Below are 22,954 nucleotides of genomic sequence, written 5' to 3'. Positions count from 1 at the left end.
CACCTGGCAAAATGTGGAACTCTTTCCATGAAAGTTGTAAAATTCTAACTTGCCCCCTTTCAATAGGAAGTATTTAAATAAGCCACAGATATTTCCATGATGGCTTTTTTCAACTTTGAAATACTGTAGCCAGGCATCATAGCCCACACCTAGAGTCAGTCCTAGCTTGGGGTGGCAAAGCCAGGAGGGTCATGAGTTTGAGGCCGGCCTGGACTACAGTTCAAGTCTAGGGCATTCTGGGATATAGAGCAAGATCCTTTCTCAAGAAGTTAAAGTAAGTGAATTAATAATTATGAAATATTTCAAATATAAAGGAAATGAATGGAGATAGCAGAAAATGTTAGAAACACTTAAAGCCCTTGTGCCCTCCACCTGCTTGGTAATGGTCTCTCCAAGGGTTACTGGCCTGCCATCAGCAGGCCCCACTCATTCAGATTCCTACATCCTAGATAGGCGTATGCTCCAGAAATGATCACTTCCACTGTTTGTGACGTGTGTGTGCATGAATGGCGTGAACATCTGGGCTGTGCGTGCTGTCCAGGGAGCTTCAGGGGTTCCTTCCACCTCTGCTTCTCCGTGGTGGGCTTATAAGCACACACAGTCACATACAGGTTTTGTAGTTGTTGTTTGATTTTATTTTTTACACGAGTTCTGGGAAACAAATTCAATCCTCATGCTTATGAGGCACTTTATTGACTGAACCATCTCCAGTCCTGTCTGCATTTTATGTGAACCATATTACGGTCTGCTTGTATTAATTACTTCTCCATTGCAGTGATAAAATACCACAACCAAGACAACTTATAAAAGGAAGTGTTTGGTGGTTTAGAGGTTAGTCTGTGATGGCAGCAGGCACTGCTGAGAGCTCACATCTTAAGTAGTAAGCAGGAAACAGAGAGAACATTGGGAATGGCAGTGCCATTTTTAAACCTCAAAGCCCATCCATGACACACCTTCTCCAACAAGACCACACCTACTAATCCTTCCCAAGCAGTTCCTCTAACTAGGGAGGCATATGAACCTATGAGATCCATTCTCATTCAAACCACCATAGTGTTTCATTGTTTGTCTTGTTTTGTTTCCCTTTCCCTCTCCCTTTTCTGTCTTACTCTCCCTTTCCCTTTCTCTTTCCCTCTCCCCTTCCCCCCCTGTGTGTGTGTGTGTGTGTGTGTGTGTGTGTGTAGCTGTGGTTGTGCTATGTGGCTGTGCACCCATGATCAGAGGTTAGTAGACAACTTTTGGAAATTGGTTCTCTCCTTCCCCTGTGTGGATCCCAGGGACTGAACTTAGGTGCCCAGGCGTGGTAATGGGTGCCTTTACCCACTGAGCCATCTCAACAGCCTTTTCCTTGTGTTTTAGAAACCTGCTTTTCATTATGGTTTTGAGATTTTTCTGTGTTAGTACACATACATCCATTTCAGCTGCCATCTGGGCCTGCAGTGTGAGTGTCCACGGTTGATAATTCGGGACTGTTTCCTTTCTCACTGTAGAGCTGTGCACTCTCTCATGTACATATGCCCATCGCACAGGAATGGGCTTTTCTGGACTGGACTTTGAAAACCTTCATCTGTATAGTGTCTACCCAGGGAGCTTGAAAACAGAGGCAGATCTGGGCTCTACCTCAGACTGTATCTCAGCAGAATGGCTGTGTGGAGAATCTAGAAGCTGCAGCTGGAGATGGAGGGAGTGTTTCTAGCTTTGTGAGACCTGCCAGACAAAATGCAGTTTTCCAGATCCACAAGGTCTGAATTTCTGTTCCCCAGTATCCTGTGTCCTCTTGAATATCTCTCAACAGTCAGTACCTTTTAGATTTGTATCCATCTGAAGGAGTCTCATACACATGCACACTTTGATTTTGTAAGAGTTACTTCTTGTTTTTAATTGTATGTGCGTGTGTGTGCATGTATGTGTGCATGCATGTGTGTGCATGTATGTGTGCGTGCATGCATGTGTGTGTGTGCGTGCGTGCGTGTATGCACATGTATGTAGGTACCTGTGGAAGCCGGAGGGTTAGCGTTTCAGCTGTCTGGTGTAGATGCTGGGAACCAAGCTGTGAAAGCAGCAAGTGCTCTCAACCTCTGAGCCGTCTCCACAGTCCACCATTTGTTTGTCCTCTTAAGCTATGTGGCCCAGGCTGGGCTTCTGAGGACTTCCTGCCTCTGTCTTGTGAGCCGAGGTTATATCCTCAGGCCCAGTGGCTGTCTCTCGCTTTCATTGACTTGGTTTCCCTTCCAAATCCTAGTATAGCTGAGAATGTTCTTAAGTTTATTAGACATTTAGGTCTTCAGATAGAAGAAATGGGGCCATCTGAATTATATACAAAAATAAATTCCAAGGCAGATTACAGACCTGACTGTGAAAACGAACACTTCAAATATTTTGAAGAAAGTATAGATGAGCAATGGTGATTTCTTAATGGCACAGAAAGAACTGGAAGAAGGGAAGGATTGCTTATCTGAGGGCATATTAAACTGTGTGACAGACAAGGCCGTCCACAAAGTGGGAGGGCCAGGCCACAGTCCAGCAACAGCCATTTGCAAACCATTTGACCAATGAGGATTAGTTTCCAAAATATAGAGAGCTCTTGCAAATTGATTTTTTTCTTAGATTCAGAAGTCTGTCTTTGACTATTCATAAGATTGAGTTCATGTTTATCAAGTTTTTTATTTTTCATTTCATAGAACTCTTAGTCTTACATTTTTTTCCTGTGATTTTGGATCTTTTCCTGTGTGTGTGTGTGTGTGTGTGTGTGTGTGTGTGTGTGTGTGTGTATGTGTGTGTGTGTTGCAGTTTGATTTAGAATGGCCCTTAAGCTCATGTATTTGCATGTGTGGTCCCCAGCTGATGAACTGTTTGGAAGGATTAGAAGGTGTGTCCTTGTTAGAGGGGCTGGTTAGCCAGGCCCAGTGCTGCGCTCTCTCTTCCTCTCTTCCTGTGGACCACCGTATACAGCTCTCAGCTACTGCTCCAGCACCTCTGTGCGTGCAGCCATGTTTCTCACCAGGGTGATAATGGTCTGACCCTCTGAAGCCATAAGCAAGCCCCCAACTAAATGCTTTCCTTTATAAGAGTTGTCTTGGTCATGATGTCTCTTTACAGAGATAGAACAGTGACTAAGACTATATGTCTGCACAGATGTATGTACACTGCACATGAGTGCAGTGCTGGCTGAGGGGTGGGTGCCAGTCACATCTGCTGGAGCTTGAGTTACAGGTGGTTTTACGATAACCAAATGTGGGTGCTGGGAACCGAACTCAGGTCTTCTGCAAGAGCAGTAAGTGCTCTTAACCACTGAGCCAAGTCTGTGGTACCCCTCCCCTCCATACTTTTTTTCTTTTGGAGACAGTCTCCTGAGATTGCAAGTTCACACTTGCACTTGGCTTTTTACATGAGTTCTGGGCTGGTACTCAGGTCCTACATGACAAGGACTTGGTCAGCTGAACATTTCCCCAGCTCCTTCTCTTAATAAAACTTAAAACTCTTTATTCTGTTTGGGGCTGGGTGGGCATGGGTGACTAGGGCTGAAATCAGAGTAGCTTAAGTAATACAAGAACTTGCTGCTTTCCTGAGTGTGAGCCTCAGATGTGACACCCAGACCTGCCGCCCTTCCACCTCATCTCTGCCCGCTGCCCCGTGAGCTTCTTCAGACTAGATCAGTCATCATCAGTGTGGCAGCTGTAGCTGCAGGCATCACATCTCAATCCTCCTGTGCCCAGAGGACTAGAGACCCTGACTCTTGTCTGTTACCTGTCGGATGGGAGGAGGCTTTTCACAGTATCCCCAAAGACATTCCTCACTAGCTAGGGTTTGGGTCTCGTGTCTCTTTCTAACCATTGACAAGGGATGTCTACTGGGTGAATTTTGGGGGTGAAATAGCTTCAGTCACCTTCACCCTCCCCACGGTTTCATATAAGCAGACTTTTGTTTATCATATTTAATCGGTATATTTCCCCAGCTTCTCACCCATAATACGAATTAAAAATAAATCTTAACTTCCGTTTTTCCTTTTTTTAATAAATTTTTTTAAAAAGTATTTTTTAATGTTTTTCTTTGTGAGAAAGGGTCTCACTGTGTTAGCCCCAGCTGATCTGGCACTCGTTATGTAGAACAGGCTGGCCTCAAGCTCACAGAGATCCTCCTGCCTCTGCCTCCCTAGTGCTGAGATTTAAAGCCTCACCAGTACACCTGGAGACTTCCGTAGTTCTAAGATGGCTTCTTAGGTAAATAAAACATAATTGCATTCTCATTGTAAAATTTAAATAATATAGAAACATTTAGTGTAAAAGATATGGAAGTCTCTCAAAACAGGCCCTAAGTCTCAAGTTGCATTCTCTCCTCCCTGGGCAGCTCTAGGAGACAGGTGTCTTCTAAAACATTACCTGTGTTTATGCCCACGTGCACCTGGCTCTGTCGATGACAAAGCTTGACACAATCACCTGCCTGCTCCCTGCTTTCTTCCCATCGTGGTTTGTTTTGGAGGGAGTCCAGTGTGAGTTCCCTAATGGTGGACATTTAGCTTGTTTCTAATTATTTGCTCTTACAAACAGCACTATAATTAACATCCTTGTAAATGTCTCTTTGTGCATATGGGCAAGCATTTCTTTAGGGGAGCTATCTATGGTTTGGCAATTTCTACTGCCTTTAATTGCATTGCCTGGTATCTGGCAGACGATCTTCTGCATGTACAATAACTTTTCGTGTCCGTGCACCATTATAGTGTAAGTTTTAAAAAAGATGTTTCAGGCAACAATTAGGAATCTAAGTTTGAGCTCAAGTTCTGTGTGGATTGCTGTGGTCGGCTGAGGTGACAACTGAATGAAGTGATCTTCTTACCCGTGGTTAAATCCACGGGAGTCTTGTCAATTACGTTGCGTAGCAGGTAAGATTCCCCTGGCCCCTGACAGCCATTATGATTATGTGTGTGTGTGCCTGCGCATGTGCATGTGCATGTGTGTTGTACACTCATATGCCATGGCACCTATGTGGAGGTCTAAGGACAATGTGTAGAATTGGTTCTTTCCTTCTTCCATGCAGACTCCAGGGACCTAACAGGTTATTGGCCTTGGTGGCCAGTGCCTTTACCCACTGAGCCATCTCACATGTCCATACCTTGTATTTTGAATCAGAGTCGCTCATTGATACCTAGTGTTTACCTGTTAGGTTAGTGAGACTGACTAGCAAGCCTTAGGCATCCTCCTGTCTCCACATCCTCAGCACTGGGGGGAGGAGGAGCATTCAGGCATGTACCACCACACATAGCTTTTTACATCGGTTCTGGGGGGTTGAACTCAGGGCAACCCTGTGCAAGTACATTACCAACTGTACCATCATCCTGGCCCCACACATCATAACTTTTAGGATGATAAGATGTGGAGAAATGGATCTCAGAGTTGAGGAGTTATGGGATCTCGTTTTCCTCAAGTCGGTGGCCTATGGGTCTTCCTGAGAGTGGCTAAACAGTCCTACTCCTGCATGGACTGATGCACCTGCCTTCCGCACAGCCAGTTTCTGACACAGGTGCGTGCTGCTTGCCCAGGCCCCTGATCTCTTGTTTGCTCTGTGCAAGCTCAGAGGTGGGCTTCTCCCCTAACTTCCCCACTGCTCCTTCTTTCTCATATTGTCCCTTTGACTCTGGATGCTGCCTCGTCAGCTCTTCACTGTCTGCATGGCAGTGAGTCCATGCAAGAACATCTGTGGCAGTCAAGAGCGTGTTTTTGTCATTCCCTCCCCCACTTCATGATGTCTCCCCATATTGTTGCTCTGGTGTCAGTCATGCCTGAGTCTTGAATGGTGTCGATCTGAGTTGAAAATGTGCCAGTTTTTGTAACATTGTCGCTAATAGACTGCTTAATTAACCTGCTGATATTGTCGATGATAGATCTGTTGGTGTGTCAAAAGGGAGACCCATGCATATCTCTCCCTCTCCCTCTTTCTCCTTCTCCCTCTTCCCCACCCCCCGTCCCTTCCCTCCCTCCCCCTCCCTCTCTGGAATGAGATAGGAGAGATCTGGGAAGGTCTCTGGGGGAAATGGAAGAATTGATCAGTCCAGATGAGACAGTTAAAGTGCAGTCCCTACATGGGGCATGCATCCTTACTTGTTACTGGGAATGATTTCTTCTGGTGCTGGTTGTAACTAGACACTCACTGTAGGAGCAATAGAGAAGATCGAAAGGCACATGCCATCTGCATAGCCAGTCACGTCAAATAACACTATCCCTGGTGGGAACTGCTCTTACTTTGACATGGGTTATCTCTTTTTTCCGCCCAGGGAGCTTAAGTGACAGGGCCATTGTTCCCCAGTGACATCCTGGAAAGACTTGCTGAGGGACAGATGCAGGGTTAACGTAGGACCTCATATAGCCCTGGCTGGATGGAACTCAATTTGTAGCTGAGGATGACTTTGAACTTACAATCCTCCTGCCTCTGCTTCCCTCTGGAGTGTTAGAATCTCAGGTTCACGTCACCACCCCTGACTGTACCTTTTTTTCTTTTTTCTTTTTTGTCTCACATGTGTTTTGTGTTTGAACTAAAGTTCTCTATCCTGAGGTCCTTACATCCACATTTGGAAACTGTGGAGGGAAAATCAGTTGCTGACCTGCTCCTGGAACTGGCCCACCATCACCTTCACAGGCTGCCTCCCCTCTCTCATCAGCCTCCCTATCCTACTAAACACACACAGGGGGACCTGTAGTGATTTGAGTGTCTTCCTGCCTTCCTGACCTGGTGGGTGTAGAGGCTGGCTTTCAGTGTGAGTGTAGCCTGTCCCCTGAGATCTTCTGGAGACCCTAAGTGCCATACTGGGAAGGCCCAGCAGGAGGGACAGGACTCACTGTCTCCTGCTTGGGGACCACAGTTGTGCCACCTTACCAGGAACAGTAGTGCTGGAAGTGGCAGGCATTCTTGAGGGTAGGGGTCCACCCTCTCAGACAGAAAACCCAACTTTCTCACTCAGTGATGTGTCAGGTCTTTGAGAACTCGGGGCCTGGCAGCCCAAAGGCCAAAGGGGTTGTAGAGTGTCTCTGGGGCCACTAGAGGGCAGGTCACCAACAGAGGCCAGGAGCTGCTTCCAAGGCCACACAATAAGAGGCCTGTTTGGGTGTGAGCATTCCAGGTCTATGGGAAGCTCACCTCTGAGACTGTGTAGAGAGAGAGGGGGGGGCAAAGTTGGGAATGAATCCCAAGCCAGATGCCTCAAGCCTATGCACTTTGCCCATCTTCTATGGCCTTCCCTCTTGCTCCAAGTGTTTGCCTCAAATCCACCTTCTTTATTCTGCCTTTGGATATGGTTAAGGTAGGGTTTCTCAGACATTGTGGAAACTGCATTCTGGAGGCTGAGGCAGGAGAATTTCGAGTTTGAGAATGGTCTGGGATACACGGAGAGACCCCATCTCAGAACAAACCAGGGTGTGAGTTTCTCTGTCGGGGCACTATTGACTTTGGGGGCCAGGTAGTTCCTTGTTGTAGGAACGCCCTATGCACTTTAATGCCACTCTGCCAGTCATGTGCCAGGAACACCCCCACCCTAGTCCCCGAACCATGAATAACAAGTAACGATCTCCCCAAATTGCCCCTGCTTGAAAGCCACTGCTCCAACAGGTAAATGTGTGTATTGTAGGCTTTAGTTCTTGCCACAGAAGGTCTGCCATGGTGAGCGTTGATCAGCATCGTGTGGAAACAGTGGAGACACTCAAAGATAGCATATGTGCTCGAAATACATTTCAGAGCCTGTTTGCTCTCCGCCTTTCCTCTCCAAAGACTGAAGTGCCTCCTGGTCTTCTCCTTGGCTCATTCCACCTCCCTCCTTGACTACAATAGGACAGTGAGTCTTGGAGACCCCTGGTTCCCATACCAGCTTCACCTGCAGAATTCTGTCCCCCCAGCTGTGAGCACCCTGCACTCCTGGGCTCCACAGCCATTGGCTCAGGTCCCAGGAGCATCTGTGGGCTCCCTCCCACTCCGCTTGCCCACTGAGCCCCACCACCCCTCCAGCTCCCCAAACCCGGGTGCCCCCCCACTGGAGAGGGGGAAGCAGCAGGTGTTGATGCTAATCAGCGTTCACAGCCCAGAACTGCAGCCGCTCCCAGGCTCACACACTCCCCAAAATTAAACACTCATTATACAAAATTAATTGACATTAATTAGCAAAAATTAAAACTTTAAACACAGCAAGGCGCTTTGGGGGGAGGAGTGGAGCAGGCAGGCTCCGCATTTGTCACCCCCCACCACATTTCCCACCACCCACCTACCACCCCCAAGTCTCCCCGTTTCCATCATGAAACAGAGCTGGAGGACTTCAGGCCAGATCTATATCAGTACGCTGCCATGGGCCCGGCCCGTGAGTTCTCTCCTTCAGGGGGTCAGGGCAACTGTACCAGCTGCCTTCATCTAGTGCTTATTTAAGGATCCAGGAGCCTCCTGCCAACTTTAGGCCCCCAAGATCTCAGCTGAGACTAGGGGGTGGTATGGCCAAGTGGAGCAGCTCGACCCCTGGAAGAACTCTGCTTGCTACCCCCAGACCCTGCCTCTGGGTACCTGAGGTTTGGGCACCACAGCCTTCCCCTCTGTTCCACTTTGCCATGTGACTTTGGTTAAGTCACCCTTGCTCTCTGAGCTTGTGTCCTGTTTGTACGATGAGGGGGCGACGCTGGGCAAGTACCAAGGTCTGCTCTGTCACCGGCTGTTGTGAATGCCATCTCTTGGTTTGCTCTCATGAGACATGCAGGGCTGAATTTGGGGAGTGGCAGTTAAATGCATTTTATGGCCAAGGGACTGAGTTGCTGGTGGTGGAACATCAGGCCCCAGGGGGATGCATCTCAGGGCCAGAGAGCTCTCTCTGCACACACATCTGCTTCCCCTGCCTGAAGACCGGTCCCAGAAGAGAGGTGAGCAGCGCCCTCTATAGGTGGCAGCTCCCAAAGCCTTCGCCATATTTCCACCTGTTACTTTTGGCCTGTGCTTCCTGTGTCTCCAAGGGCCTTAGCATCTTTTGCAGGGCTGAAACCAAAACAGAGGACTCCACCTCTCTGGGTTCACAGAACTCTTGGGGGTAGGGAGCCCTGGCTGGAGGGAGGAGCTAGGCGGGAAGCCATCCGTGCCTCACTTCCCCTCTCTGTATTCCTCTCTCTCCAGCCAGTGCCAATATCTGCAACGTGGTCCTGATGCGGTATGGGGAGCTAGAGGAAGGGATTGATGTCCTGGATGCTGATGGCAACCTCGTGGGCTCCTCAAAGATCGCAGCCAGACACGTGGGTTTCCCAGGGGCGAAGCCCTGCAGGAATGGATTGATGCTCCCATACATAGCCTGTGTATTCCTCAAGGTCTTCTGGTCACAGGACCTTGGCTTGCTTCTCTGCTGTCTCCTCATTCCAGTTGCCGTCTCTCATCTGTGTGAGCCCTTGGCCTCAAAGTCTGCTCCCTGTCAGGCTTGTTCCCTGGACAACCCTTCACTGTTCTCCAGCCACCTCCCTCTTATCTTCACTGTGAAATGTCCCCATTTTTATCCCAGCCCCTCAGGACCCAGTTCTTCCTCAGAGGTGTTAATTGGAGAGGGCAGAGGAGCCTCCCCAGGGCTTTCTCTCCATGCCCTAGGCCTTCGCAACCTTGTGGGTTGTGAATGGGAAGCTGCAGGCAGTGGTATGAGGGCCGTTACCTCTCTGGGAGCAGCAGTGCTGTGAATGCTGGGGCTTCAGGCTGTGGAAGAGGCTGTGGCTCCTAAAAATGGTTCCAGTAGCCCTGCCACTATAGCTCTTGAGTTTTACACACACACACACACACACACACACACACACACACACACACACACACCAGTATACATGGTGCTTTCTCAGCCTTCCCGTTGATGGTGGTTGGTGGCTTGTCCTACTGTCCTGGGCTCTAGCCTGTCAGTTATGGGAATGAAACAAAGGGGCAAGCATGTGGGGAGAGCATTACACCTGTATCAGTCTCTGTTGCTCAGCAGAGACCTTGTTGCTAAGCCTCTGGGCTTCTCTTCCATCTCAGGAAGTCAGGGCCCATTTAGATCCTGTAAGGGCCAGGGCTGGATGTCATGCCAGCCGTTCACTCTTTGTTCCCTGCCCTGGCTCTAGGCCTTCACGTCCTGCCCACAGGCCCCTGTTCTGGAACCTGGAAAGGCCCTCTTCCTGGGGACTACTATCAGCCCCAGTCCCTCATTGGGGGAACCTGCCCTACTCTACCCCAATCCCACCCTTCATGGTGCCCTATGAGGACAGTAGAGGTGACACCCGGGTAGGTCACCCAGCACCTCAGCAGCCCCAGGCTTCTTTCAACCTTGCTTGACCTATCTCCGTCTCATTGGAGAGACTTGGGGAGATGTGAGTTGAGACACATTCCAGGCCATCCCTCTAAGAGCAGGAGCCCATGATTCAAAGGACTCTACAGTGGCTGTCCAAACACAAATGGCCGTTTAGCTGGGCCTCAGGATATGCCTCCCACGATCCCATGGAATCCCAAGCAAACCCCAGGGCAGATCTACATTGGATCCTGTACATGTTCAAAGCTCATGTCCCTTACAAAGCTGACCTTTTCTTACCAAGGCTGCAGCTCCATTGGAAGAATACTTACCTAGCACACACAAAGCCCTGGCTTTGATTCCCAGTACCACATAAATCAAGGGGTGGTAGCTCATGCCAATAATCTCAGCCCCCCAGGAGGTGAAGGCGAGGGAGTTTGAGGTTCAAGATCATTCTCAGCTGTGTAGTTCAAGGCCAGCCTCGGGGTATAGAAAGAAAAAAAAAAAAAGATTAGAGCCAGGAGACAAAGATCTTACATATCTTTGTCTTTGAGGGATGTATGTTTAAAAAGTAACCCACAGCATCATTCAGCCTGGGAGCCCCCTGGCTCTGCAGACCCCAGCAGTTTGTTCTGGCTTTGTTTTGTTTGACAGCATTGTAGGCCCTCTGTGTACCAACCCCAACCCCTGATCCCTGTGCACCCCAGGCTGGGAAGACTGCCTTCTGCTACCCTTCCCCCATGCAGAGACTCTGCTCTTCTCAGAGGCTTGTGAGGGAGGGTGGGGCCATGTCTGTTGTCTGGAATCCAGCTCTGTGAGCACTGCTGTGAGCGGGCCCAGGCTGCCAGATGTGCTGAACAGCAGTGCACACACCTCACTCGTGGGGTGGGATTTGCTTCCCTAGTGGATGTCCCCAGCCCCGAGCTCTCCACTCACCTCAGCATGTCCTCGTCCTCACTCAGGCCCTGCTGGAGACAGCTCTGACACGAGTGGTTCTGCCTATGCCCATCCTGGTGCTCCCCCCGATCGTCATGTCCATGCTGGAGAAGTAAGTCAGGCTGTGGGGACAGAGGGGATGCTGGGTGGGGAGCCATGACGCCTACCTGATGTGCTTCTGGGGGGTGGGAAGCACCTACTCTGTCTTCTGCTGTAGTGGACAGTGGTATTGAAACCCATGACTTTTCCCATGCTATTGGCTGGTGCTCGTGCTGTCAGGTCCCCCATGGGTAAGCCTGGTCCTGTCCTGGTGAGGGACAGGGTAGCTGGCAGATTTGGTGGGAATTTGTGTGATCCTGTGAATGCGAGTATGTATGCATGTGCCCACTGTGTCAGTGAGTAGTCCCAGCCTGTTGTAAAGATAGTCTAAGAGAGGCAGCCTCCCTGAGAGGTTATAAAACTAGAACAATATAGTCTGACTGTGGATCAGTCTTGCCATCCAGACGATGAGGTAGACTTGCCATGACTTTGAGATAGCATGGGGTACATGGTGAATTCTGGCCAGCCTGGGCTACGTGGTTAAGATCTTGTCTCCAAAAAATGAAACAACAACCAAAACCACAAAAAATAGGCTGGGAGTGGTGGCACCTGCCTTTAGTCCAGGCACCCAGGAGGCAGAAGCATATGGATTTCTGTGAGTTCAAGGCCAGCCTCGTCTATATAATATTTTTAATTAATTAATTAATTAGTTAATTAATTAATTATAATAAAGCAAAAATGGAACAATAAAAACCTCCCTGGCTTGCTCAGAGAACAATCAAACCACAACTATTTGTCATGTCACTGTCCATAAAATCCAGGGAGCACCACCATGCTAACAGGGAGCACTAGTATGCTAAAAGAGGGCTGCTATTATTAGCACACACAAAGCTCTGCAGACCAGGCTGGGCTTGAACTCAGATCCTCCTGCCTCTGCCCTGAGTGCTGGGACTGAAGGCCTGTGCCACAGCCACCCGGTTGAATGCTTCTCCTTATTTATCGGTGAGTGTATAATAGGAGAGTGAGGACTGGGGTGCAGCTTGGAAATGGCTGAACAGAGAAAGAAGGAAGAACCAGGGTCCACCTGCCTATGGATGCCCGGCAGGCCTGGAGTGGGGCAAGAAGGACTCTGGGTGAAGCTCGAGGCAAAGAGCCTGGCCAGTGTGTGCATGGGCTGATAAGCAGGTCGTGGCCTCTCCCTCTGGTGGGGCCCCATAGGATCCAGCATGCTGGAAGGAAAGCATGCCCACTGGCACAGACAGACAAAGGTCCTGGGCACCCAAAGGAGAGACCCTACAATCCCAGAAATGGGCAGAACCTTTGCATCTGAGCATTGAGATTAAAATCTATTAATCTGGGACAGGTATGGTGGCCCAGAACTCAGAAGGACGAAGCAAGAGGATTGCCATGTGTTTGAAGGTAGCCTGGGCTATATAGTGAGTTCGAGCCTGGGTTAAAATGTGAGACCCTGTTTTGAAAACACATTAAGAAAAAGGGTGGAAGGGAAGGGAAGAGGAGGGAAGAAAAAAAAGCATGGAAACTTAAAACAAACAGCAGCAAAAAAATATAGATTTGGAGAGGGCAGTTCTTTGATTATCTGGCTTTCTGTATAGCCCTCTCCTGTGAGTCTTAGAAGAGACCCCCAACTAAAAGGACAGATATGGGGGGTTGGGGATTTAGCTCAGTGGTAGAGCGCTTGCCTAGCAAGCGCAAGGCCCTGAGTTCAGTCCCCAGCTCCTAAAAAAAAGAAAAGAAAAAAAAAAAAAAAAAGGACAGACGTGTAGACCAGGGCCAGGTGAAGAGGATGCGGCTGCCTGCAGTGCTGAAACCTGGTTGGTCACCTGTCACGTGTGCAAGTCTGGTAGGACAGAGCCCTCACCTGGCAGATTAGGCAGAGGAGGTTTCTTATAGACACAGGCATCAAAGGACAGCAGAAGCTGGGGAAGCCGAGGGCTTGCCCCATACTCCTCCCATAAGGCTCAGGAAAGCTACGGAGGGAGAATGAAGTCTCACTCCCCAGGCTGGTGTCCAGAAGCAGCTAGGGGATCCAGAAGCCCTTGGCTACAGGTTTTATGGCTTGCTGGGATACAGTAGGCAAACCCACTGCAGCCAGCAGGAGCAGAGCTGAAGCTCCAACCCTCCTCCCTATCTGAGCACCCAGCAGCCTCAGCGCAGTTTCCAGACACCTGAACACTACACACAGGATGGGGAGAAACCTGGTTCATCCCTTCAGCATGGATTGGCTGCAGAGGACATGACCTGAGGAGACTTCCTACTTTGCACAGGAACCGAGCTTGCCAAAGGCTGAAGGAGGGTTGGCTTAAAGTTTGCTTTAGGAGCTATGGGGGGTGATGTGGAGATTATTTTCACTCCGAACCCTCCTTAGCCCAGTGTCTGGAGTGCTGTACAGCCTGCCTCATCCCAAGAGGACGCTGTGGGGTAGGGAAATGAGAAGTCAGTAGTTGAAGCTCCATGCAGCCTACTAAGTAGTTGACCCTTTCCTGGGGCTCCCTGGATGATTTTGAGAGAGAAGAGTCCAGCCCCAGTTCCCTCAGAATGTTAGGTGGGTAAGACTCCGTTTGTATGCTCAAAGACTTAGTAATCTCATGCCCACTATCAAACCCCGGGACTGGGTCGCAGGAGAGGCAGAGCACTAGAGACTCCTACTAGGGAAGTATGCTCTTCAGCCTCAGTTTCCCACATAGAAAAAAAACGAGGATGCAGCCCTTCTTGCTCTTCTGGACTTGGCGTTGGTCAATGCTCCAACATCTCTTCCCCCTGAGGACCAGCAGCTGTGCTGTCCAGAGTTCTTCGATGCAGGATTTCAGGGCTAATGGGAGGGGGCGGCCCCCACCCTCCCGAGCCAGGTTGGGTGAGGAAGTCTGGACAGCCAGGGAGAATAGACAAAAGCACACTTACAAAGCAGCTGACTTGCAAATTAATGGAGCGCAAAGTAGGGCTGCGCTGCAAGTGCTGAAGGAATGCACAGCAATGGGGGGACCAGCTGTTGTGTGGCGGCCTCCTCGCTTGCCTCTGGCCTCAGTCTATCCTCTCCGTCAGGAGTCCTGGGCCTCCAGCTAGGATCAGACAGAGGTGGAAAGAAACTGTGTGTCCCACTGTCCTCACCACTGAGACCAAAAGAGGTCTGAAGTGTGAAGTTAAGGACCTCCCGTTACGCCGGGAGCGCCCTGACACACACCTTCCCTGTAGATCCTTCCAGCCGGGAAGCTGAGTTCAGATCCAGGGCTGGGAGGCCCACAGATTTAACCCATCAGTCCAGAGGCAGGCGTCAGTGAAGGGACGGAAAGGCTACAGTTTGCTCCCCCAAGCCTTGCAACCCTGCTCAGGACACACTGGAAGAGTGAATGTGGGTGGGTGGAAGCTGGATGGAGCTCTGGGCCCCACTCGTGGTAGATCCCTGAGTCCGCTCCCCTAGCTCCTTCACTGCCTTGATCCGGGTCTTCCCTTTTTCCAGGCATTCGCACATCTCTCCATCTGCATATTTTAACTCCCCCAGCTGCCTTTCCAATCCCTGCCTGCCTGTTCCCTCTTCTCCCCTCCCCCCATCCTGCTGTGTTTTCTCTTGGGGGCTCTGGACTAGACTCCCCAGGCTTCCCAAAGGTCGCAGCCCTGGGGCTTCCTGGACCCACCTGCATACAAGGGACTTCAGCCTGCCTCCCCTGAGAGGAGTCGAGGTCATAATCCCCATGGATGGGAGTTTGTTGAGTGTTACTTTCAGGAAGTCCCAGAGGACCTGTCACCCTTCCCTGTCCTAGGTGACCTTTAGGGCTATGCCTCCAGGTTCACCCTTGGAGAACTGCCACAGACAGCCCTGAGACCCAGGCATGAGATGATCAGAGCTGGTCTTGACCTCATTCCAACCTCTGTGAGACCCCAGAGGAAGCCCATGAGGCCTTGGGCTAGCATAGGTTAGAGAGATAATAGGGTGCCACTCCTCTTGGGGTTGAGCTTGATTTTGGCACCCTCTGTCTTGTTCCTCTTATTCCTTGGGAGAGTGCTTACCCCAGCCCCCAGTAACTCAACGAGGCTTTATCCAACATTCACACAGAGCATGGGGTCTGGGCCAGCCAAGAAGGGCCAGTGCAGAATTCTACTGCCAGGATTTCACATCCTTTGTGCAGGTAGCAGCAGCACCAGCGAAGATGATGTACACTTACCTGCTGCTGAGCTGGCTGACCTTTGGATTTGCTTAGAATTGATAAGCAGTTGGGTCTTGGTTAACACCTGAGTGAGAACATGGAAAGGCAGCCGCCTCTCAGAGGTGCGATCTAGAGACTCATGAATGCCAGTTCCTGGTTCTAATGCCAGCTGAAGGAGGGTCCCGTGGAATCAAGAGCCACTTTTAACTAGACCATTCCAGTGTGTACTGAGAGTCTGAGAACTGCCACTCTCAACCTTGCTGTCTGCTGAGGGGGCCTGCCCCCAGAAGGATGGATGGATGAGTCAGTTTCCCCTTATTCGACCAAACATCTGGGATAAGGTAGAAACGTTTGACTCTCAGTTTCAGGTGGTTTCACCTGTCATCCAGCCTAACCCCTGGGGCATCAGGCCCATGTGGTGTGAATAGGAAGCAGAACAAACCTGGCCCTTTAGAGAGTGGGAAACTTAGTAGGAGAGGGACTGGAACTCCCTTTTGTCCCTGAGGGGCACCCTACCCTCTGGACCCTAGCTTAGCTTCTGCCATCTCCCAACAGGACCAGACTAACGAAACCTTAATGTGTGGCAGTTTGAAGACACATACAATTTAGACTACGCACAGCAAGGGCCTCTCCTCTATGACTGGAGCCAGCCCTGCTTCAGTAGGGGAAGGGGACGAGCTCCAGTTGTAATCTGTCCCACGGCTGGTCCTGTGAGGCTGCTGTGGCCACTGAGGTTGGGTTTAGCGCCCATCTAACATCACTAGCAGATGATCCAGGCATTCAGTTCTGCTGGCATTACCCAGTTTCCAGAGCTAGAATGCCATAGAATCTGACAAATGGTGGTTTCTGCTAAGTGTGGTGACTATGTACTTGTCAGCTAGGGTGACCCACCTCAGTCCTGGGAACCTATTCAAACTCCGCACACCGAATCCTCCCCCACCCCCCAACCTGTCATAGGGGGTGTGACAACTGCATCAGGCAGGGAGGTGCAGCTGTCAAAGGGTCCTGAAGTCAGGAGCCAGGAGCAGCTCAAGGTGATGGCCACTACAGGGTGTTTGTTAGAGTCTAGGCAGCTGCCTGCAGAATTACCCATGACCATGCCTGCCCGCCCCATGGCCCTTGAATGGAAGTGGTAATCAGTGGGATGTCTTCAGTTTTCATGCACAGGACAGGACTGCCTATCTCTGGTCACATGCATGCACATGTGTGTGTGTACGTGTACAATGTATTCTGTGTCTACTTTCTGGATGGCACATACTGGAGTGTTCCTGATGTTTACTACATCTCATATGTGTGTGCTTCTTCGGGAGCCAGGGGACAGTCACTTCTGTCCACCCCTCCCCATCACCATGCAGATGGGTGGTTCACTCTAAGAACTTGTTTACAATTGAAGTAGCCAAGGGTTCCTGTGGGCCCTTCCCTGTCTTCACAGCCAGGTGTGGGGAAAGCAGTGGTAACCAACAGAAGCCCCGAAGACAGTGCCTACTCTTTACTAGGCTCGAGATGTACTGGGCCACTGAGGTAGCCCGGGGCCCAGCTTTGGCAGCTCATGGCCAGGCAGTCTGGGCTGTGTACCTCATGTGGCCCTCCTTCTCTCCACAGGACAGCTCTCTTGCAAGCACGCCCGCGGCTACTCCTACCTGTGCATAGCCTCGTGTGCCTGGCAGCCTTCGGCCTGGCCCTGCCCCTGGCCATCAGCCTTTTCCCGCAGATGTCAGAGGTCAGTGGGGGTCCAGGGCAGGGCAGGGAGGAGGCACTTATTATCAAAGACTTTATCCAGTACTGACTGCCAGTACTGAGCCAGGGTGTGTGGTGAGAGCCAGGTCTCAGGTGGCTCCAGTCTACAATACCAACCTTTTGGGCTAGAGCAGGGTTGTGGTGAAGGAAGTGAGGCAGGAGGACTGCTGTGAGTTTGAGGCCAGTTTGAGCTAAAAAGTCATTTGGGACCAGCATGAGCTACAGAATGAAAATCTTTCTTTAAAATCAATCAATCAATCAATCAATCAATCAGTCAATCAATCGATCAATCCAGTGAATGAATTTGGCTGAGGCTTAGACCTCTCAAAGATGACTGTCAAACAGCGACACAAGGATCCTGTGTAATAGCAAATGAAGTTTAAGGAAGGTTAGGGTGGAAGGAAAGAGGCAAACAGATTCTGAAGGGAAGTGGTGCATGCTGGGGCACGGAAGCTGGATTGGAGTTGACCCAGTGGGCAGGGTCTTTGGGGACACACAGGCTAGAGGTCAGCTGGTGTTAAGATTCTGAGGTATGACAGTACCTGGCATAGGTACCTGAATGAGGTCTGCCCTGTGAGCAGTAACGGGGAGAGATGACTCAAGCGAGGTGAAGCAGGTCGGACCTGGGCGGTACCGGAAACTTGAGGCGAAAGCAGAGGGGCGATGGCACCTAAAGAGCTGCACAAAGGCTTCTTGGTTGCGAATGGATGGTCTCCATGGATGCTTCATGATGAGTTGGAGCTCTGGAGAGGGAGCCATCAGGAAGCTGTGGCGGGCATCCAGTGAGAGATGATGGCGGCTTGGACCAGGCTGTTGGCAGTGGGCGTTGAGAAGTGGGGCCATTATGAGAGTGGGGCAGCCGCTTCCTTGGGATTTTCGTGAAGAACTGCATGTGGCAGGGGGGGAAGGGAGCCGGCAGGGTGTGCGCCTGGCTTTCTGGTTTTGAAACCAGAAGGTAGGTGTAGTCACTTTGTCACAAGATGGAGATGAGAAGAGGGGAGAGTTGAGTCAGTTAGACCTGTAGGTGGGAGGAACCCATGAACCATGTAAGTGGGGGCACCCTGTGGGGAGCGGCATCCAGGTCTACAATCTAGGATGGTGTCCTAGGCTGCAGGGACAGTATGGAGGCCATCAGGTAGGGGCAGAGCCAGACTCACTGAGATGGGAATGTGCAAAGTCCCTGAGGTTAGAGTGTCTCTGCCCTTAGAAAGTGAGGGGGAAGCTTGGCAGGGAGCTACTGCACACCTCTAGAGCTTTTATTTGTCTGTTTCTTTGTTTTTAAATAAGGAGGAAGTGTGTGTGTGTGTGTGTGTGTGTGTGTGTGTGTGTGTGTGTGTGTGTGACAGAGGACTTCAGAGAAAGAGCAAAGTCTGTGAAGGGATGGAAGAACTAGTGTACAGACCAAGGGACCAGCCTTGGCAGGGGAGAGCCCGGTGCTCCTGGTAGCCAGTGGGCGGATGGCAGGAATAATTGTGGGTAGGGTATAGGTCATGACGAATCAGAGGCAAGGACGAAGAGTACACAGAGCCAAGCTGCTGTTTACAACCGCTGAGCTCATGGCTAGAGAATGAGCTTCTGAATGAATGATTTGATGACCAGCCCTGCGTCAAGGAGTGCCCCAAATGGAGGAGGGAAGACAAGCCAGGGTTCCTGGGGGCAATGGCCAAGGGGGTGGGAGAGTGTTCTCATGGGAAAGCTGAGCCTCAGACCATCTACTGGAGCCCAAGGCTGTATAAGCCCTGGAGACAGGGTATAGTTGATTCTTAGGTCTCTGGGGCCACCACTGGGCTGGAACCTCTGCTTGTGGAAAGGACCCAGGACAGAGAATCCCCAGATCACCCAAATCAGAAGCTGTCCTAAGTGGAAAGGGTCATCCCATGTATACCCTCCTGGCTCTACTGGAAAAGAATGTTGCGAACGAACAGCCATGGATGGGACCAACCCTCAGTCACAGAAGCCAGTGTTGATAGGAGGGGACACTCTGGAGGCCACACCCAGCACAGATAGGAGTCCCAGTCAGCTGTTCCAAGAGGTTGTAGACAAGTTCCAGACTCTTCTGTCCCTCTTGCCTGCTCTAATAGGTTGGGAAGAACAGTATGAGGTCTCTGTCCTTTGGAAGGAGGGCAGGAACGTGTTCTTCAGAACTCCCCACTCAGCTGTGTCTTCCCCAGCAGGGTTTAGCCCAACCTGGACATTATTATAGGGTATTTTGAGGCCTGTCTGCAACCCATGGCACCAAAGCCATCAGCCAATTGGCTGGGAGGCGCTTGCTCCTTTGTTCACCCCCCCCCCCCAATTAGTTCTAACGAGGAGCTGTTTCTGCAGTACAGGGACCGTGTCATGTGTCCCAGAAGCCAGGGGAATTTGCCATATGAGTCTGGACTTGCTTGAACTGACCCAACCTTGCCAAAAATCACCAAGGCTGTCAACAGAAGTAATCGCTCAAGTACTAATTAATTAACTAGGAGACCTGGAGACCAAGTTCAGGACCTAGGATGGCTAGCTCGTTGTCACTGGTATGGCAGAGTTCAGCTCTCTAGTCCCAGAGCTTGAGGAAGAACCTCCAGTTCTCCTTCCTGGCCTGAGAGAGAGTTTCACTCTTTTCGAAGGGAGAGTTCCTGCCTATTTAAATGGCACCAAGGGTCAACCACAAATAGTAATTATAGCTACCTTGACTGAGGTCACTTGCTAGGCCTCTGCTCGATTTGTATTTTGACTCCGTCAGGTACAGTTAAGTATCGAGATATTACCAGGTCAGTCAGAGGTGGTCGTTGACAGCTCTAGGAAGAGACCTGGTTGGAGACACAGAACCTTTGGAGCACTGAGGGGACTGAAGCCAAGAACAAAAGGTCAAGATTAACCAGAGGCAGGAGGATGAGGACAAGGTAGGTGGGGGAGGAGGAAGCTCTGTGGAGTGAGCCACGAGTGGGACCCTGGGAAGGGGCTGAGAGGCCCTGGTGGGGTTTTTAGACCCATCAGTCTAGGAGGCAAAATGGTTGTTTTCTGTTCACAGAAGTGGCTTAGAGACTGGCAGAGGAAGCTTTATAGTCCCACGAGGGAGTCCCCAGCATGTTCTGGTTACAAATGAGGGCACTGAGGCAGCTTAAAGGTAATTATGTTGTCTGAGGTTCATTTCGGTCGAGAGAGGCACCTTATCCAGACAGGATCCTGTCACACAGCCCAGCCTGCCCACTTCTCACCATAAGAAGAGAAAATCCAGCTTGTGCTCAGACTTCACACTGCTTATTTATCAGTCGGGCCAAAGAGCCTTCCTCTAGACCTCCTGCTTTTCCTAGGGAGTCTACTGTCATAGCTACAGGGACTGTCCGTATTACTTTATTTCTAATGTAGAACTGGGCAGGGTGGAGGCGTCTAGGAGGCCAATAGATGGCATCTGGAATAAGCTGTGAACTTGGGCATAAGAACCAGTCTGGCCTCTGCTGGGCCTCAAACTCACTGACTGGACAGGGAGAATGGGGCCTGTTCTTTGACCTGGAGGGTAAGGGTATGGTGGAGCACTGGCTAGACAGTGGCATCTAGCCAATACCTAGAATAAGTTCCCTGCCCCGTGGTCCCTCACGAAGACTAGGCTACTTGCTCTTGTGACTGAGACAGCCTTCTAATGGCTTTTGATTTCCTGAAGCCTTAATCTGAAGTCAGAAACAAGTTTAGTAATTAAACGTCCCTGGGTGTGGTGGTTCACACCTGTGAAGGAGGGGATCCCTACAAATTCGAGACCAGCCTCATTTACAGAGCAAGTTGTAGGCCAGCTAGGATCACATAGGGTTGATCCTGGGTCAGAAAACCAAAACCAAAAAAAAAAAAAACCCAAAGTAAAATGGAGTGTGGTAGCATACACCTGAGCCAAGAGGAGCAGGGGGTCAAGGCCATCCCTGGCTACATCATGAATTTGAACTCCAGTTTGGGCTACATGAGAACTAGTTTTTTTTTAAAAAGCTGAAATAAAATCCTATGAGGGTGACAATTATGATGGCGGTAAAGCCAGGAGCTGTGCTTGCCTCAAGGCTCCTTGAGGCAGGTAGGGTAGGTTGTGGAGGGCTCTCTACTTGAAGAGGTCCTGATTTAGGGTGGCCTTTCTGGCTCTATCCTGTGACCATTAGGCCTCTAAACAAGGCAAACAAGGTCACCTCTGTCCCTCTGTCTGGTCTGCATGTACACTGTTGTCTCGGACTCTTGGGGACATCCAGTGTTCAGGCCTTGGGTCCATGGGCTTGGCTGCTAGTGGAGTCTGGCTTGGGTAATGACAAATGCCCTTCCAATTCTGACAGCCGGTGTTCTCTACCTGGGAGTGTGTCCAACCCTGGGGTTTAATGAGCCTCAGGTCTCCCAGGGAGCAAGAAGCAGTGCGCTGGCCAAGCCTCGCTCACCCTTGCCTCTGCCTTTCTTAATTCCTGAGTCCTCTGGGACTCTCCGGTATCCAGGTTGCCCCTCCCCCGATGCTCCCTGGGGAGCTCGGGGGCTAAGGAACGGGGCTGCTATACAAGCGGGAGCTATTGTTCCACAATCTGGTTTTGTCCTCATCTTGTTGGCAGGCGGCAGGAGAGGAGCGAAAGGTTAATGAGGCGCTGTGAACAGGGACTGCAGCGGGCGGGCGCCGGCTTGGTGACAGGGAGCTAATTAGGAGCAGTTTAACAGGAGGAAAAAGTGAAATCTCCTCTTCACCAACTGTCAATAATTAGCCGATTTGGTGAGGTTGAAATGTGTCCACAGGAGAAGGCGGGGCCTGTCTGGGGATGCTGGGGTGTGTGTGGAGAGGGGGCTAAGGCTAATCTCCACCTCCAGGTGTGTATGGGGTGGGGGTGGGGGGTTGGAGGTACCGGCTGCCATCACGGGCCATCTTGCAGCTCTGGGCCTCTCTTCTGCCCTCTGGTTGGCTTTTCCCAGCTTGGCCCCAGTGCAGACCTCAGTCGAAAGCAAGTATTACAACTAAGTTTCTTCCAGTGTCTGCCCTGTAGGAACCTGGAAGTGAAAATAAGAGGCAGGTGCTCGAATCAGGAGAAGGATGGCAGCTACGCTGATCCTTAGGCGCCTGCCTTTCCCGCAGCGCAGTGTGCCCTCTGTGTAGTAGCTGAATGGTGCCAAGAGGAGGCTGGGCAGGCCCCCCTTAGCTGGCTGCGGAGCATGCCCTCCACTTAGTCCCCTGGGCCCTGTCCTCCTAGCGACACTAAGGCAGGGCTAGAGAGGAGGATCAGACTCTGAGCGGTTAAACTGTGGCTGGAAGGATGTTGCAGAGGCCTCCTGGGGGCAAGGAGTCATGTTCACCAGCCAGAAGGTTGTTTCCTGTTGGGCCTGTTTGTGCTGTCTGTTGTCTTGTCTTTTGTTGGTCCCTGGCCTTTGGCCTTTCCTGACCCCTCTGCAGATGGATGCCTCCTCCCCAGACACTAGCTTCTGCTGAACACCTTAGCTAGAAAAGGCATCAATCAGCCCTGCCAATCTCCGCCCCCCCCATCCCCCTCCCCCCCCCCCCCCCCGTCCCCAGTCCCGCCCCGCCCCTGCCCCCACCCTCAACCTAACCACTCCCAGCTCAAAAGGGCCTCCAGGGCCTGAGGCATGCTGGGAGAAAGGCTGAAGCATCTTTGGTCCTTAGCATTATCTGCTGACTCTACAGTAACTCCTAGGGCCACATTCCATCCCTACTCCTCACCTCATCTTCTCCCTCTTATTTTCAGAGCAAAGAAACACGTTGTACCCCACTCCAGAGACAAGAACATGCCCCTCCCCTGGGTACTAGAACCACTCTCTACCCTCATCAGCCCTGCAGAAAGTGGTAGCTTAGATGGACCAGCTTGGCTAAGCAGCTGTGACACACCAG

General features: G+C 50.9%; 1 protein-coding gene across 6 annotated transcripts in view; it reads left to right on the top strand.

Moving 5' to 3' along the window:
* The window catches only part of Sfxn5 (sideroflexin 5), a 119,635-nt gene that overhangs the window by 86,348 nt on the left and 10,333 nt on the right, over positions 1-22,954 (top strand). For 4 of the 6 annotated variants that reach the window (XR_015685321.1, XM_087656187.1, XM_087656186.1 and 1 more), the window contains 3 exon segments: positions 9,130-9,245; positions 11,212-11,297; positions 16,987-17,104. Coding sequence is in view for 5 of the 6 variants with exons in the window: in XM_087656187.1 (XP_087512313.1) it covers positions 9,130-9,245; positions 11,212-11,297; positions 16,987-17,104 (320 nt within the window). In the remaining variant the exon portion in view is untranslated. 6 annotated transcript variants of the gene reach the window in all.

Source organism: Rattus norvegicus, chromosome 4, assembly GCF_021556685.1.
Source record: "Rattus norvegicus strain SHRSP/BbbUtx chromosome 4, alternate assembly SHRSP_T2T, whole genome shotgun sequence".
Lineage (NCBI taxonomy): Eukaryota > Metazoa > Chordata > Mammalia > Rodentia > Muridae > Rattus > Rattus norvegicus.
The sequence above is the reverse complement of the archived record's forward strand: the minus strand, read 5'-3'. Positions and strand labels throughout refer to the sequence as shown.